The sequence below is a fragment of the Barbus barbus genome (assembly GCF_936440315.1).
Source record: "Barbus barbus genome assembly, chromosome: 25".
Taxonomy (NCBI): Eukaryota; Metazoa; Chordata; class Actinopteri; order Cypriniformes; family Cyprinidae; genus Barbus; species Barbus barbus.
In genome coordinates, this window is record NC_136753.1 from 28028924 (window position 1) to 28048215 (window position 19292).

A 19292-nucleotide genomic window follows, 5' to 3' on the forward strand; every position below is an offset into this window, starting at 1 on the left:
CATATTTGCAACACCTCCGGCCAGCTATTTCGGTCATCCAAGACCAAGTCTGAAAAGAGAACTTGAATGGGGAAATTGAAAAAAATCTGACATGAGCTGTCCCATAAATGTGGTAAATAGTTTTGTTAAAAAGCTTTTATTTCATGCTAAACCAGCCAATGCGCTTATGCAGTCTTAAGTGCACCTCTCAAAACACTGACTGTTTCTATTACAGCTGGAGCTCCTAACTGCAGCTGCAGCGATGCAATGACTTTACTAATTGCTGACTGGCTCTTTTATTTAGAAGGCAGGGCTTATTCTGCCATATTGCGCGTTGCATCTGCATCTATGTATATTTAAAGACTTCCTCTTAGTCTCAGTTGCTACTGAACTTGGGTTTTCTCTGTGATCGGTGCAGGACTGTGTTGGCCCGGGATGGCTGATGGGGTTTTACAGAGCACAAACCGCTGGATGATGTGAATCAGTGTATCACGGAAGCGCTGGATGCGGAAAGCGTACACCAGTGGGTTGAGCGCGGAGTTGATGTGTGACATAAAGATACCCACGTAAACAGCACTCTTGGGCATGTTGCATGTCGGGCAATAAAACACAATACAGTTCATAATATGCAGTGGTAGCCAGCAGAGCGCGAACAGAAACAGAACTAGCGCTAGCGACTTTGCAAGTTTCAGCTCTTTGCGGTAGTACTTGCTCCAGTCACAGGTGGCCTCGGCCCGACGGTTGAGCTGGCGGCAGATCACGCGGAAGATCTCGGCGTACAGTCCGGTCATGATGATCAGGGGCACCACCACCCAAACGAAGAAGTTGAAGTAGACCATGTAATCCATGCGCATGACTTTGGTGAACTGGCATTTGATGGGCGTTGTGCTGACGTTTCCAGGTGGGCTGAGGTGCCAGCCGGCCATTGGCACTAAACCAGTCAGAAACGAGATGAGCCAGCACAAACCCACGGCTACCCATGCCCGCCTCTGCGTAACAATGATGTTGTACCTGCAAAACAATACAAAAGCAATCACATAAATTACTTTTTAAATCCAATCATAACCACAAACGATATTGCTTGCCTTGTTCTATATATTGCACACTTCTAATGTTAGAAATATCATGCATTAGCACATTTCAAATAGTCTTAGTTCACCCAAACAGTTGATGGTAGCCATTGACTTCCATAGTATGTAAAAACAAATACCATGGAAGTCAATGATTACCGGTTACCAACATTCTTCAAAATAGCATCTTTTGCGTTCAACAAAAGAAAGAAATTCATAGAGGTTTGGAACAACTTGAGGGCGAGTGTATGATAACAGAATTGTCATTTTTGGGGGAACTATCCCCTTTTTTTAGCAAGTGCTATAGTCCTGTAAATTTTATACATTGTCTGAATGGGATGGTATATTCCTCAAAACACTGACTGTTTCTATTACAGTCGGAACTCCTAACAGCAGCTGCATTTATGCAGTGACTTTATCAATTGTTCATTGTTTTATTATTGACTTTTTCCGCCATATTGCATATTGCATTTCTGTCTTTGTGTATCTAAAGTCTTTGATTCCCCTTAGTCCCCTTTGTTGGTGGCTGCTATGTAGTTGCTACGGTGCTTTAAATGGTTTTACTGCGTTGCTAGGTGGTTGCAAATGTGTATGGGTAGTTGCTCACTGATCCCTATGATATTCTCTTTCCATATATGGCTACACTATGGGATCTTTTTCCAACATTTTATCATCTTCCAGACTAAAATGTAAGTAAAATTAATATGAAATGATTTATTTGTATTTTATTTGTTTTATTTCTGTACTTAAAATGGCAATGAGTTGCATGTGCCTTATGCAGTACAAATTCATTTTCTAAACCTTTATATTTATAAGATATAAATTGTGTATTTTAATATATTTTAATAGATTCAATTCACCATTCACCACAAATGTGTTACATAAGCAGTTTAAGTGACATGCCTTCAAACATCAAGCAAATGAGTGGTTAGGGATGCTGCCAAAATACTATCAGACCAGTGAACATCATTCCTTTTGACAGACAGCGGAGGTTTAATTTAGTTAAAAGCCTTGCATTACACTAGCCCATTGATTTGCATTAAAGAAAGCAAAATATATATTGCTGTCCTGCAGTCTAGCCAAGAAATATGATAAAACGAAGCATGCATTAAAGTTAAAGATGACCTAAGTCAGTAAAACTAACATAAAATATGCCATAATTTTTTTCTTTCCTATGAGAATTTATATGTTGTATACGCCATTTTGAACTTTTCAGAGTAAATAAAATAAGATTGTAGCACGTTTTACAAGACAACACTATTACAATTTTTCTACTTCAAAATTTCATGTTTAATTCAATGTGTTACTTGCAGAATCTTTGTAATTAATTTTGAAAAGTGGAAATGGTTTCGCTGATTCTTTTTCAGTGTAAAAAACTTATGGGTTAATTCTGGTGCATCACCCTAATGTGGTTTATTTAAAAGAAGGACCCACAAACTTACATCCTGACATTTTTATTTTAATATTTCAATCATTTAATAGCACATTTGCATGTTCACTGGTCTCTGATGTCAGGTAATGTTCACATGACATGCAAGTAAACAGGGAAAATATTTCATCTTTATTTAGTGTTTCAGACTCACCTGGTGGGGATTTTGACGCGTAGGAAGCGGTCGATGGCGATGGCCAACAGGGACAGTATGGAGCTTTGGGTGATGGTGATGAGGAGGCAGGAGATGAAGAGGCATGTGTAAAACAGCGTGTTCAACCCCAAGCTGATGACCACCGCCAGCGGAATGACAAGAACGCCGACCGCGATATCAGCCAGTGCCAAAGAGACGATAAAGCAGAAAGTCGGGTCTCTGAGACCCTGGTTCATGTAAACCATGAGAACCACCAGTACGTTCCCAAGCACCGATACCAGAGCGATAGTGCTCTCTATGGAGATGTACATCAAGTCCTCCTTCTCCAAACTTTCAGTTACTGTTGACATCTTCACCATCTGTAGCAGTGCTTCCTCTTCCACCATGGCACTGGGTCTTCTATAAGAGTCTCATGATGTCCTCAAATGCTGGTATGTGATGTCATTTTATTACTCAGTATTTTAAGCTTGTTTTTTTTAGTATTTATGGCACAAGTAGTAGCTGAACTGCCCTGACTTGTCAGTAAAAGCCACGAAAAGCACTTAGAGTTTCTTCAAACGCAGCTCCATTTGATCTGTTGTTACTTTGAGTGTCCGTGTGTCTTGTTCTCTTCATCTTCACGGACTCCTGCTTCTTCTTCTCCTGTTACGTTGGCTCTGCTGGCTGGGAAAGGAGGGGTGGTTCATTCTCCGCAGCACTATTTCTTTGCCCACTGCTCGTCTCGATCACCGTATCTCTCTCACTTTCTCTCTGTTCACATGCTTTCCAAACCTCAAACACCATTGCCACTTAGAATTTGACTGAGTGTTACTTTCAAACAGGATACGGAATGGTAATTTGAATTTAAATTTAAAGCAGTTGATTTTAAAAGGAACTGTGTGTTTAAATTTTTTTAGTTTCTTGAAATTAACTGATATTAATTTTGATTATTAATTATTTCCAGTTTAATGTCACATATAAAGTTGATTATATTTTATATACATATAAAATTATTTCACCCAGGCTACATTTATTTGATTCAAATCACTAATTTTGTGAAATATTATTCTAATTTATAATAGCTTTTTTCTATTTGAATATATTTTCAAATGTAATTTATTCCTGCAACACAAAGTGAATTTGCTGCTAAAGAAAAATGTTTATTATGTTGAAAACATACTGACATTTTTCAATAGAAAGTTCAAAAGAAAAGCATTTATTTGAAACAAAAATTAAAATAATTAATTCCTTTCAAAAAAAGAAGTCTTACTGACCCCAAACTATTAAAAGGCAGTGTGTATATACAGTATATATATATATAAAATCAATTGATATGTCAAATGAAGTTTGAAACTTTCAACAGACACGTAGAAAGTGACCTGGTTTTGCCCATTTTGTTGAAATATCCTCATTAGACTTCAGTTAATTCCTTTTCCTGTCATTCTAGTTCAAATTCCTGTTCAACATCCTGTGGATCGTGGCTAATTTGATTCAAATTCACACTCTTGAACTGAAAGGGAGCCAAAACTTGATTAAATTCTGAATCAGGCACGTGCATGTCCCAGAATCCCGTTTCCTGTCTCATCTCTGTCACTGCATGGAGAGACACGTAATTTGATATTCAAATGTTTCCACCCAGGAAATCGTACATCATCATCATATTAATTTTTCAGTAATGTTCATTGTAGTGTGGTAATGGATTTGTCTCAGTATTGAGGGAAGCACTTGCCATCCATGATCATTTCATCTTGTTCCCTGGGCTCCTCAGCGTTATGTGGTTATCGTGTCTATTTTAGTCCTCTCATGCGAAATTGAGATTTTTTTTGAGTCATGACACAGAGGAAGATTTTATTGCACTTTCAGAACTCAGAGGAATTCTCACTTATACTTCATTGCGATATCAACTAGACGTCATTGATATTTCTACAAAATATTCTTTGGAGAATAAAAATATAATGGATGTAGATCCAGATCAGATCATTTGTGGGAGAATTTGCTGTGAAATGTGTGAGTTCATATTGAAGTAATGGCATTATGGCATTCTTCTGAAACTCTAGAGGAGTCTTTTCTTCTCAGGGGGAAAAACATCTAAGAAACAGGAGACTTAAGTTAAAGTGTTCATTTTCTCTCCATTTAATATTGTTATTGTCAAGAAGATACACCTGAGACATTAAAGACATCTCATTTGTGTTTTTTCTTTCATATGAGAATTTATGTTATACTTCAGTTCAAATCCTTATGTGCTCATTAATTTAAAGTTAGAAAACATGGTAAATACGTTAATTCTGGTGAATCACCCTGATGCGCTTTATTTTAAAAAGGGATTCACCAACTTACAGCCATTTTATTACTTCATTTCATTTTATTTCAATAATTTAACAACACATTTGTAACTGCACGGCTCTCAGATATCAATTTTCACATGACAAACAGGTAAAAAAAAAAAAATAATTTTTTAGTAAGTGTTATTTTTCATTTAATATATATATAGCTTTTCATAGAAAACCCTAAATTAGAAGATTCTGATTGGTCAGTCATAACAAAGTAATTCAGACAACTGTGTCATAATGAAATTAAATGCCCCTCCACCTTGCCAAGATCTCCTAAAATGTTCTGTTTGGCTCTTCAACCGTTTTAAGACTGTCTAGCACAGTGATGTTTGAAGTAAATGCTGTTCTTGTACTTTTCTGAAAGGATGTCTTAATAAGGCAATCTCTTTGATTAGTTCATTCCATTAAGATGTTGCAAACACCTAAACGTCTTTCCAGGGAAATGCAATACCTTAGATTTAGTATTATTAGTGATATTTGCATTGCAATTGCTCATACTAGAGATTAGTGACTCATCATGCACCATTTGTGTAGTTTGTGCTTTTATTTTTAAGAGACTACTACAAAGCTGGTTATAATTGCATTGCATCTCGCTCTAATCTTGACCTTTTTTGCATGCAAAGGACAATTTACAGTAGGTAAAACGGGTAGCTATTGCTTAATGCATTATGCAACGCTCATGCAAACCTTCTGGTAGAGACTTTACATCATGCGTAACAGTCTGTGCAGTTTTCCAGAGACGAGTGACGAGAGAACCATTAAGGCCTGAGTTGTCATGGCGACGTATGCTGTCATACTTGAAGAGAGATCGACGTATCAAGCACAAAGGCTTCAGGCCGCCCCATAGGACTTTTGACTTGGGCCGTAAGCATGATGCATAGAGCAGTAATGAATATGTTTACGTCTGTCTTGAGGTTCATGATGACGGTTTGAAGATTAAATGGCAATGTGCTCTAATAATGTCTGCAATTACATACAAACTATTGTACTCATATAAAGGGTGTGATGCTAATTATTTGGATCTCATAATGATTTACACTTTGTTTTCTCCTAAAACAAGTGAAAAAATCCAACAGATTTACACCCAAGCCATGTCTAGAGACACTGGAATATCACAGAAACTAGATATTAGCCTCTTTATAGATATTAGACCAGATATTAGTTCTTTTGGAAAACGTTTAGTGAATGCATGTCACATTTGCGGTATAGTCAGTTTTTCTGTGTGGAGAAGTTAGTGGTCAAAGACGAGTTATGCAAAACCTGTAGTTCCTTCAGTAGAGCTTTCATTTAGTTTTGGATCATCTGTTGAATATTATTGTCTGAACAATCGACTTGCGGGTACACCTGAGCACAGCATATTGAGCGGCCGTACGTCTCTCCCTCGCAGCTGTGTTGTCATTTGCATCAAATTAAATACAGCATATAGATGTGTGGTTTCATGACCCCTGGTTTTCGTGCCGCTGATGAGAATTGATTTGGATATTGCTTTTCAACGCTGCGCCAAAATGTGTATTTCATATTTTTCAACTTCACTCAGCAGAATGAACTCAAGCGATGTTAGGAAAAGTAATAATGTGGAAGATGAACATCATAAATCCTTCTCATTACGCTCGCACTGTTTGGACCGAATCCGATATTACGTTGTATAGAGGAGGAACAAAAGGCCTGTGACTTATCTTACAGAAATCCATTACTCCTCACAGAGGAATGCCACAAACGTTCCCTCAGGATCAGCATTGTTCACTTCCACATGGCCCGATGCCAGAACATCAATTAAAGAGACTACAGAAGGAACGTCCAGTCTCATATACAGCAGTCCAACCGTCTGAGAACATATTGATAATCTCATTTAAACCTGGAGCAAACAGAACGTTTTTAAATTTTCAAAAGTGGATTTTAAAAAGTGTTACGACGTGAAAGAAATATTTAAGATCTGATATTGTGATTGTACTCTTGGTCAGGATATTTCTTTAAAAAAAGGATATATATACGTATATATATATATATATATATATATAATTATTAAATTTCATATACAGTATATCTATATATACATAACATGAGAGTGAGTAAATGACAGCAGAATTTCCATCGTTGTGTGGCTTTTCCTTTATCTGTGAAATTTATGAAGTTATAAAGGAAGGATGTAGAAGGTCTGACATGCTGCACAATATGGCTAAAAAAAAAAAGGCTCAGAATGACTGTAACAATTTCTCTTCCTCTTTCATCATAATGGCATGAAATATTTTTAAATGCTTGCTAGCAATGTTGTTTTGAGTGACCGAGGTCAATATCTAGAGAGCAGAGTTTTGATGGATTTTAATGATAGCATGAGATGTAACAAATTAAACTATTTCACATAGTATTTATATATATATATACAGTCATGGCCAAAAATATCGGCACCCTTGGTAAATATGATCAAAGAAGGGGAAAATTAATCTGCATTGTTAATCCTTTTGATCTTTTATTTTAAAAAAAATCACATAAAAAAAAGTCTAACTTTTAATTGGATGATAACAATTTTAAAATTGGGGGAAATATCATTATGAAATAAATGTTTTTCTCTAATACACATTGGCCACAATTAACGGCACCCTTTTATTCAATACTTTTTGAAACCTCCTTTTGCCAGTTTAACAGCTCTAAATTTCAATGATTCCCAGCTCCATGACGGTGCTTCATCTCTTCAGTTCATCTCACTCATTTTCTACAGGGTTCAGGTCAGAGGACTGGAATGGCCAGCAGAAGCTTGGTTTTGTGCTCAGTGACCCATTTTTGGGTTGTTTTTGAGGTTTGTGTTTGGATTATTGTACGGTTTGAAGATCCAAACATGGCCCATTATAAGATTTCTAATAGAATCAGTCACTTATTGATTTTTTATCTGTTGGTATTTGATAGAATCCATGATGCCATGTGTCTAAACAAGATGACCAGGACCTCCTGCAGAAATATAGGCCCACAACATCAAAAATACAGCAGGATATTACATTGTACACATGGGGTACTTTTTATCCCTGTGTTCACCGTGCATTAGGACGATATAGACACGTCCTCTTCCAGGCATTTTCGTAACATTTGATGTTTTATGGCCAAGCTTAATTATCCTTTGCTGCACATCAGAAATATATTCTTTGGTTTTTCTCATTGTGATGGATGATTAAGGGAATTTAGGTTTTGTTTTCCCTCCTATTTATATTTCTGTGAAACAGGAAGCCACGGCTGGATAATTTCATGTTCATAATCACCCTGTGCACAAAATTGTGAATATACTTCAGAGATATCTTATGCATAAGAATTTCTAGGGGTGCCAATAATTGTGTCCAACGTGTATAAACATTTATTTCATAATGATATTTCCCCCCATTTTAAATTCTTATTCTCCAATGAAAGGTTAGATTTTTGTGATTTGTTTTTTTTAATAAAAGATCAAAAGGATTAACAATGCAGATTAATTTTCACAGCCTTCTTTGATCATATTTACCAAGGGTGCCTATATTTTTGGCCATGACTGTATGTATATTATATTATTTATATTAAATATGTTTACCATTTGGCATATTTTTGAAAGAAGTCTCTTTTGCTTACCAAGGCTGCATTTATTCAGTAAAGCAGTAATATTTTGAAATATTATTACAATTTGATTGAACTATTGTCTATTTAAATATATTTTTAAATGTCATTTTTCAGCATCATTACTCCAGTCTTCAGTGTCTCACAGTCCTTAAGAAATCATTTGCTGATCAAGAAACATTTCTTATTATTATCAATGTTGAAAGTTGTGCTGCTTAATATTTATGTGGAAACTGTGATGCTGTTTTATTTTGAGGATTCTTGATGAATAGAAAGTTCAAAATTTATCCGAAATATAATTTTTTGTAACATTTCTGTCGTTACTGTGACTTCAATTTAATACATCCTTGCTGAATTAAAGTATTAATTTATGTCTTACTGACCCCAGACTCTAACAGTAGTTTATTTACATTATTCATTGCCAAGACTGTTGGTACGAAAAAAAAAAAAAAAAAAAAAAAATATATATATATAAAAATAAAACATGTACAGATATAATATATATACACTGTTCATTGAAACACATGTTGACTATAGTGGAGCAAGTTGTCATAGAAAGTTAAGAAACACAAAACAAATAAATGTATAAAAATATATATCCTTCAGATATCTTTAGTAATACATTTTATAAATATATATATTATGAAAAACAGTTCAGCCTCTTCATTCTACAGTTGGTCTTTGTTTTTAGGTATCTCAACAACACTAGAATTACAGTGTGTTTTGGATGTTAAAAGTCAGAAAAATATTCTAATTTAGGAACTAGGCATATACAAATCCACTGCTTCATATTTTTTTTTTTTTTACTTTTGACTTCTAGTCTGGCCTCCCCTACTTATTGTATGTGATGTCAGACTAATGCTAACCGTCCTGATTTGCGATCAGAACGACCTGTGGTTTTATTTTCATGCTGCACCTGGCGGTGCTGTTCGAGTTGCTGCTGACGTTGTTATCCAAAGTTTGGCTGCTCTGATCTCCCTTCTGCTCCGAGCTTTTCAGCTTCATCAGGATGCTTTTATATGCCATCTTAATCTTAGGGACCTTGAACGCGTACACTATGGGGTTAATGGCAGAGTTAGCGTGAGAGAGGAGGATGCCGATGTAAAAGGCGACAACGGGCACTTTTACACTTGTGTAGTACATCAGTGTGTTCATTATGTGCAGCGGGAGCCAACAAACGACAAACAGAACCAGAACCAAAGCCAGAGAATTGGCCAGTTTCCGCTCCTTACGGTAAAACGACCTGGACTCCACGGTGCGCCCGACTCCTTTTCTCAGCTGCTTGGATATCATATTGAAGAGTAACAAGTACAGGATCATCATGATGATAGTGGGTGTAAGGATGCAAGCGAAGAAGTTGAAGTTGACCATGTAGGACATGTCTATGACCGTGATGAAACGACACGTAATAGTGGAGTTTTCAGTGGTGGTGGTGTTTTTGTTGTGCCATCGTAACATGGGGATGAGACCTAGTATAACAGCAGACAGCCAACATACAGTGACCGCAGCCCATAAGTGCTTCTTTCTGACCGCTCCTCTGTACCTGAAAATTAGAAATTGTATTAATATAATGTAAATATTTTTTGTATAATATTAATACGATTATTATTGGGAAATATTATTACAATTTTAAATAACTTGTCTATTGTAATATGTTGTAAAATGTAATTGATTGCTGTCATCAAAGATGAATTTTCATCTGAAATCAGTTGCTGCTTCATATTTTTGTAGAAACTGATACAGTTTTGTTTTCAAGATTCTTTGATGAATGGAAAGAACTCAGTTTATACACACGTGGTCAGAATTATTGGTACCCTTGGTAAATATGATCAAAGAAGGCTGTAAAAATAAATGTGCATTGTTAATCCCTTTGATCTTTTATTTAAAAACATTACAAAAATCTAAGCTTTCATTGGAGAATAAAAATTAAAAATGGGGGGAAATTTCATTATGAAATTTTTTTTTCTCAAATACATGTTGGACACAATTACTGGTACCCCTAGAAATTCTTATGAGTAAAATATATCTGAAATACATTCCCATTCATATTCACAATTTTGAGCACTCCAGTCTGATTATGAACATGAAATTATCCAGCCATGGCTTCCTGTTTCACAGAAATATAAATAGGAGGGAAAACAAAGGCCAAATTCCTCTAACCGTCCATCACAATGAGAAAAACCAAAGAATATATTTCTGATGTGCAGCAAAAGATAATTGAGCTTCACAAATTAGTGTGAAAGCAGTGAAAATTCCCATTTCCACCATCAGGGCAATCATTAAGAATTTCCAATCAACAGAAAATGTTATGAATCTGCCTGGAAGAGGACATGAGTCTATATCGTCCTAATGTATGGTGAGGAGGAGAGTTTGAGTGGCTAAAGACTCTTCAAGGATCACAGCTGGAGAATTGCAGAAAAAGAGTTAATTTTTTTTAATCAAACATCACCACATGTAGTTTGGGAGGGCTTCAAGAAAAGAAAATGCTTTCACCAAAAAACAAACTCCAGCGTATTCAGTTATCAGACAAGACTGGAACTTCAAATGGGACTGGCTTCTATGGTCAGATGAAACTAAAAATTTAGCTTTTTAGCAGCAAACACTCAAGATGGGTTTGGTGAACACAGGGATAAAAAGTAATAAAGTCGTGACGTATTGTCAAGTATGGTGACCCATACTCGAAATTGGTGCTCTGCGTTTAACCCATCCAAGTGCACACACACAGCAGTGAGTAGTGAACAAATGCACACACACACACACACACACACACACACCGTGAACACACACCCGGAGCAGTGGGCAGCCATGCTGCAGCGCCCGGGGAGCAATTGGGGGTTCGGTGCCTTGCTCAAGGGCACCTCAGTCGTGGTATTGAGGGTGGAGAGAACGCTGGACATTCCCTCCCCCCACCTACAATTCCTGCCGGCCGGGGGCTCGAACTCGCAACCTTTCGATTACGAGTCCGACTCTCTAACCATTAGGCCACGAAGTACCCCATGTGTACAATGAAATATACTGCTGTATTTGTGATGTTGTGGGCCTATATTTCTGCTGGAGGTCCTGGACATCTTGTTTAGACACATGGCATCATGGATTCTATCAAATACCAACAGATAAAAAATTAATAAGTGACTGACTCTGTTAGAAATCTTATAATGGGCCATGTTTGGATCTTCCAACCGGACAATAATCCAAACACAAACCTCAAAAACAACACAAAAATGGGTCACTGAGCACAAACCCAAGCTTCTGCTGGCCATTCCAGTCCTCTGACCTGAACCCTGTAGAAAATGAGTGAGGTGAACTGAAGAGAAGAAGCACCGTCATGGAGCTGTGAGTCTGAAGGATCTGGAGTGATTCTGGATGAAGGAATGGTCTCTGATCTCTTGTCAGGTGTTCTCTAACCTCATCAGGCATTATAGGAGAAAACTCCTGTACTATTTTGGGAAATGGAGGTTTCAAAAAGTATTGAATAAAAGGGTCCTGTTAATTGTGTCCAATGTGTATTAGAAAAAAACATTTATTTCATAATATTTTAAATTATTATTCTCCAATGAAATGTTAGATTATTGTTAATTTCTCTTAATAAAAGATCAAAAGGATTAACAATGCAGATTTATTTGTAGTTATATAGAAATCTTTTGTAACATTGTAAATGTCTTTAATATCACTTTTGATCAATTTAATGCATCTTTTGCTGAATAAAACTATTAATTTCTTTAAAAAATGAATGATTTCTTTAATAATTTAGCATTACATTTAAAAAAGAAATTACAGACTCCAAACTTGGAATCAATTGTGTCATGAAAAGTGGGCATTTTAATACTTAAAGATCATATTAAAAAATACAGTGTCATTTTCAGAGGCAGTGCAAGTTATTATAGTTTGATTGAAGATTATGAAGACATTTCTGTCAAATAAACACATTCTTAATGTACAATAAGATTTTAAATGAGGTCATTTAGATTTCATGTTGACCTAAAGAAGGTTTTTGTTTCAAGTTGCATATTATTCAATATCATGACCATCTCTAAGATCTGCAAATGTTTGCTTTCCTCCTTGTTAGCAACTTTGATCAACTTGACAACCACACAAGTAAGTCTTCAAACATGCATTGCAAAAAAAGCTTGACTATTAAATGTTCAGACCTGAGAGGGTTATAAACACGCAGGTATCGGTCCACAGCGATGGCCAGCAGGGAGTGAACGGAGGCCTGGGTCAAAACAATGACCACACAGCTGATGAAGAGGCAGCAGTAAAAACTAGTCTCCAAGCGTCCATCAACCACCACTGCGAGAGGTACAGCCACTGCTCCCACCAGAAGATCAGCCACTGCCAGGGACACAACGAAACAGAATGTGGTCTGACTCAAGGCACGGCATGACCACACCGCCCAGATCACCAGCACGTTCCCCAGGCAGCATCCTACAGCGATGAGCACCTCCAGGGAAGTATAGATCACCTTCTCACCATCAGCCATGTCGAGAATAGGCAAAGAAACTCTACAGGAACTTGCTTTAAGTAGTGGTGGTTTAAATAGGAAGTTGTCTTGACACATGCAGAACCAAATATGCTCACGCATAAGCAAATAATTTTTTGGAGTGACTTAAATATAGTGTGTGTGTGTTTTCTAAATTTAAAAAGAAATATAATGTTTTAGAAATTTGAAATAGAAATGTTTAAAAATACAGTATTCTAAAAAAAAAAAAAATTATACTTAAAAATTAAGATATACAGAAAGATTTTAACTTTTTTTCAGCAAGAACACATTAAATTAATCAAAACTGACAGTAAAGAGATGTATAATGTTATGAAAGGTTTATTTCAAATAATTGCTCTTTTGAACTTTCTATTCATCTAAGAATCCTGAAAATATATATATAATCACAGTTTCCCCAAAAACATAAAGTAGCACAACACTGATAATAAGAAATGCTTGTGTCTATTTCAGACATAAACATATTTTAGAAATGCCAGATTAATATTTATAAATATTTTGTGGTCTAATTTCTCTGTTAGCACCTAAAGCACCACACCCCTTCAGTGGTGTGCCATAAAGTTGTTGCTTAGATTGTGGCTGGTTAAGCAGGAAGCTGCTGGTTTGATAATGTCAAGTGAGTCGACTACAGTTGTTACTGTGCTCTCAAGCAAAGTATAAAGTAATCAAAATTGAATATATATGTATATATAGTACATGATTCATCAATGCATGACTTTTCATTAAGACCCTAAAGAATCATATCAACTTGTGTAAAATGGGCATCCGATGACCCCTTTAAACCTGGAAAGAAAAGTTTTATTATTTTGAAACATTTCCCCCCAAAAAAAGATTTTATGTGAAATTAAGAAAGATTTAAGATTTTCTATTATCTTTAGATAGTATAATCAAATAAAGCAGTTTGACCGTGTCAATTCCTTGGTGTCAGATTGTCTCTGCTCACTTACTGTATCTCTTCCTGGTTTGGTAATAGCACAGCAGAGGAGAGACTAACTGAACAGGATAGTAAGGACTGCTGAAACAATTATTGGTGTCTCGTTGCCGTGTTTGCAGGACATCTACACTGAACGCTGCATGCGCAGAGCAAAGGGCATTATAAAGGACTCTACTCATTTCTTTCAAGGCAGTCTGGTAAAAGATGCAGAAGTATCAGATCTAGGACTTGTAGGCTGTTAAACAGCTTTTTCCCTACAGCTATCAGACTGCTTAACTCGAGAATGTGAATTACACTTAAAAGACTGTACTTTTTAAATACTATTTTAATGGATTTTGGTTTATTTATTAGATATTTGTATAAAATCTTTTTTTGGCACTGAATTACTGAGGTGTGGACGTGCGAAACATAATTTAGTTTTTATGTGAAGCATAAAAATGACAAATAAAAGAATCTCTCTAATCTCTCTCTTGCTTTGAAGCTAAAGCTTTTTTATACAATTTCTTTCCTTGAAATGAAAAATAGTTAAATTATTATTTATAAATATTTTAAATGATTTATTATAATGTGAAATAAAAGCATTTTTCAGATCCTAATGCAAAATGACATTTGCAACATTCAGCACAATGTTAATTTTAAGAAATATTGGGCAAAATAGTTTTTGAGGCTCTTCTTTGCTCTGAGGTATAAGTCTACAGTCACTAAGAAGTGCTCGTGGTTCCTCGCCGCTGTGTGCTGGATACTGGCATCTGTACTGGGCTTCTTACCCATGTTTGGATGGTACAACCATGACATGCTGACACGTTACAACTCCACCTCCATAGACTGTCAGTTCAATGCTGTCATTCCCATTACATACCTAATCCACTTTATCTTTGAGGGCTGTTTTCTTCCTCCGTTGGCAGTCATGATCGCTTTGTATTGTTACATCTTTTTAAAAATTAGGAGTGGGAGAGCAGGTTTGTCAGCTGAAACCAGTACATATAAACAAAAGGAGCATAAACTGGCCAGCTCTCTGGTTTTAGTCTTGGCTCTTTTTATTGTTTGCTGGCTGCCGTTACACGCGATACAATCCATCACATACTATAACTAGTATACATGTACCGCCCATTGCTTTGTACTTTGGCATTCTCCTCTTTCAATGGTAAACCCTGTAGTGTATGCCTTCAAAATCCCTAAGCTAAAGCGGGAGTACAGGAAGATTTGGAGGAGGGTGATTGGTCATCAGCAGCATGCAGATGCAAACAGCAGCAGGACTCCTGCTAGTAATGCCACTGACAGCCATGATGCACGAGTTTATGTAAAAATCATTCCACAGGGGGGAGCCAATGACATAACTGACTCCATAGTACAATAAATATAGACTAAACAAACATTTTATGTATGTGTGTGTATATATATATATATATATATATACAAACATAATTTTTTCTCAGAGTAAACCTAATCTTTCTAATCTTACTTCAGCGTGCAGTTACACTGTTCTGCCAGTAGGGTGCCTCAAAGCACCACAGTCCAAGTCTGAGAGTAACTGTGTAGTTAACAATGTTCCTTTCAAGTATATCTATACTAGTCTTTGGCAGTTAACTGAGTAACAGTATGACGCCTCTTATGGCGGAATGTGGATAATAGTGCACATGTATTTGTAGTTTAGTGCACAACAATATGTCTGTACAATATTACAAATATGAACGTGCAGTGATGTACAAAACAAGTTGTTTAAAATAATAATAAAGCTTCATTATGAAGATGTTATTTGTGAGTTTCATAATGTCTAAGCAATGTTCATAATATTCTTTTTAGAATAAGCCACTGAAAGAGTTACCCTTTATTCAAATGTAACATGTTAGCAGATGCTTTTAACCAAAGCGACTTAAAAAAGAGAACAAAAGAAGCAATCAAACAAACAAGGGCAGTGACAGGTCCGGTTAGTGTAACGTGGTACATGTAAATAAATAATAAATAAAAAGAAAACAAGTAGATAGAATAGAGAACGCTAGTGTTAAAGGGTCCATTTTTAAAAAATAATTAAATAAAAAGAAAACAATAGAAAAACTAGAAAGAGTGCTATTGTTAGAGGGTTAGCAGCAGAGGTCTTCAACCCTGCTCCTGGGGACCCGCTCTCCTGGAAAGATTATTTCCAACCAGCTTCAACACACCTGCCTGCAATTTTCAAGCAGTCTTGCGGAGCTTGATTGGCCACTTCAGGTGTGTTTGAGAAGGGTTGTAGCTAAACTCTTCAGGATAGTGGGTACCCAGGAACAGGGTTGAAGATCTCTGGGTTAGAGGGTCGAAGACACACACACACACACACACACATATATATATATGTGCATGTTTATGTGGTTTATGAGAACACAAATTTGTATAATGACATGGGTATGACAGAGGTATTACAATATGAAGGTGGTTTATGAGGACACTGCCTATGTCCCCGTAATTCAAAAGGCTTAAAAAACATACTAAATGGTGTTTTTTTTTTTATCTAAAAATGCACAAAGTCTCCTGTGAGGGCTAAGTGTAGGTGTAGGGTTGGTGTAGGGCAATAGCACACACAGTTTGTTCAGTATAAAAACCATTACGCCTATGGAGAGTCCCCATAAACCACAAAAACCAACATGTGTGTGTGTGTGTGTGTGTGTGTGTGTGTATAAGTCAAAGACCATTTTAATGTGCTTCATTCGGATGACCAAAACTGCCGAATCACATTTTTTAATTTGAAATAAAAATGAATCACATGAACAAATAAAATAGCAGTATTCCAAAATAAAATATAGTTGCAAAATAAAATCAAAAAATTAAAGTAACAGTGCAGAATAAACTAAGAATGATAACAACTATAATAAAAACAGTATGATACTTTAATAATTGTATGTTTTATTGACCAATTTTACTTTTAACATTTAGAAGTGCAGACCGGTTAAAGATACTCCAGTCACTCTGTCTCTCGTTGTTTTTACTCTCATTCATTGTGTCTCTCAAGGAAGGCAATAGACTGTATAGTTATCACCTGAATAGGATGAGATCCTTCCCACAAACTATACAACCTACTACCTCAGCTTGTGGAGACACAGATCTGCAGTTTCACAGGAGCACAGCTTCAGAATCCAGAAGATGTAGGCTATAAATGAGGACAAATGAAGTAGTGTTAAAGTGTTTCACGCAGTTTCTTCAGTAGACAGCTGGCTAATCTGCCTCCGTAAGAAAGACAGTAGATTGTATAGTTATCTCAAAGGGAGGTTTTATACTCCACAACTATTCAATCTACTACCTCAGCTTTAGGGACAGAAACAAACATGCTGTGTGTGGTTTCTTCACCGAATCTGAAAGAAAAAAAGATTTATCAGGAGTCATACAAAATTACATTAAAAGGCTTGCTTTATTTATTTATTTTAATTTATAAAATTATAATTTATCTAAAAACGTATATTTATTGATCTAAAAATGATTATTTATTTAAAAATGATTTATGCATCATTATGCATATATACATATTCATATATTAACTATAAATACAAAATTTACATATTTTCTTTTTACTTGACAAAAGTCAATATATCAATGATCATAGATTTGAAAATAAAACTGTGGCTCCATCTCCATGTTTCTTGTCGTTGTTCACAATGACCTTCAACGTGCAGAAGGAAATTTGGAAGTCGTTGATTCTATTTCAGTATTTCCTTCTTTGTGTCTTCCTGATTTCCTTTTAAAAGATTAGCGAAATAATCAACAATTGCAAGTCGGCTAATTTGTTCAACCTGCCTGTCTGGCTCACAGAACTCCTGAAGCAGAGGTGAGCCGCACCAGGAAATAATGCCGTTTTCTCTGTGCACGTGGTGTTGCATGCCGTTTAATTGCCTGAAGTAAATCGCTGCATTTGAACGAAGCTTTCCCAGCTGCCTGCCTTTAAATAACACTACATGTTGTCTGCTAGCAATGCATGAAAGGGAGGGAAAAGGACCAAACAAAATGGCCACTTTCCTGCCATCTTAAACGAGTGTGCAGTTACAAGTCAAGATCGTGTGTGAAGATGAACCTGGCTTGTAGGCTACTTATTTCAAGAAAGGTGTATGATTGCACAATAACTAAATATACTGTGAACATATCTCTAAAATCAAAACCTTTACAACCCTAACAAAATGATTGTGGCAGTACCATGTTTCAGTGACAGTAATACCATGGTACAGTTGGATTTCTATATTCTGGTAAGCACTGTAAGGTCATTCAAAGAAAAACAATTACATTTATTTGTATGATTTCATTACAATTATGGTCACACCGTGATACTCTCTAGAGACTTTTTATAGTCAAACCATGATACTTTTAAAGGACCTAAATCATGACTATAGATTTGATTAAAAAAGAATTGGTTACACTTTACTTGAAGGGGTGTGCATAAGACTGACATGACACACGTCATGAATATGAAGGTTTTTAATGCATCGAAATCGAATGATTTCTGAAGGAATTTTGAAGGAATCTCATTTTTGTATTTATATTGTATTTTTGTATTATATTATATATGAAATATATTTTTTTGCATTGTTAATACACAGATGATGGCATGATGGTGCTGTGGTAGATGTCTGGCAGATGGGGGTCACCCGGGCCAAAAGAATGGACTGCCATGGCAAAGGGGCGGGACGGCGGCACCGTGTCTTTGCATAAATTAGCATGTGAACCGAGGAACTGAAAGACACTGGGGCAGGACATTAACATTCTGGATTCATCTTTGGCCTAATTAATGGCAGTGATTGAAATGTTTTGGCCTGGCAGCTGGCCGAGACAGCGGGGCAGTGTGAAACAGACCCGGCGGAGAGTCTCATAATTGAGATGTTGGATCAGTTAGGGCTGAGAAATCAAAAAGTGATGCACTGCAAAAAATGAGTTTCTTTCTTAGAATTTTTATCTTGTTTTCCAAGATAAATATCTGAACATTCTTACAATAAATCAAAATACATTTCATTTCGAAGCAAAATGACTTAAGATGTTAAGTCTTGTTTCCTGAAAAAATCTAAATAATGTGCATTTATGTTTAACCCTCTTGGCCTCGTCAGTCGGAACTGACAGAAAAAAATGATGTCTTGAATTTTGTGTAATTCTTTGCTTCATCGGAATGGGATGACACTTGGTGACTTTTGTCGCATTAGCTATGTGAACACACACACACACACACACACACACACACAAAATCATGGACATGATTCAAAGGTCAAAAAAATAAAAAAGTAACACTCAGTACCTTCGTGGTCAAAAATGACAGTGGGAAAAATAGCTCATAAAAAGTATATAAATAATTGGATAAATATTGCATAGTATCATAAAATCCCCTCAAAATGCTAAATA

General features: G+C 36.1%; 1 protein-coding gene and 1 pseudogene across 2 annotated transcripts; one reads left to right on the plus strand and one right to left on the minus strand.

Moving 5' to 3' along the window:
* Positions 1–362: 362 nt before the first annotated feature.
* Positions 363–12994, minus strand: LOC306845295 (uncharacterized protein; the record flags this gene model as incomplete). The annotated part of the gene is made up of 5 exons (XM_079377993.1): positions 363–990; positions 2633–3031; positions 3217–3295; positions 9381–10057; positions 12663–12994. 5 exons carry the CDS (start codon positions 12992–12994, stop codon positions 363–365), a joined length of 2115 nt encoding a protein of 704 aa, XP_079234119.1.
* Positions 12995–14086: 1092 nt separating this feature from the next.
* On the plus strand, positions 14087–15303 carry LOC306845296 (adenosine receptor A3-like; annotated as a pseudogene). The gene is made up of 2 exons: positions 14087–14143; positions 14605–15303. The product of its transcript is annotated as an adenosine receptor A3-like (transcript).
* Positions 15304–19292: the final 3989 nt, after the last annotated feature.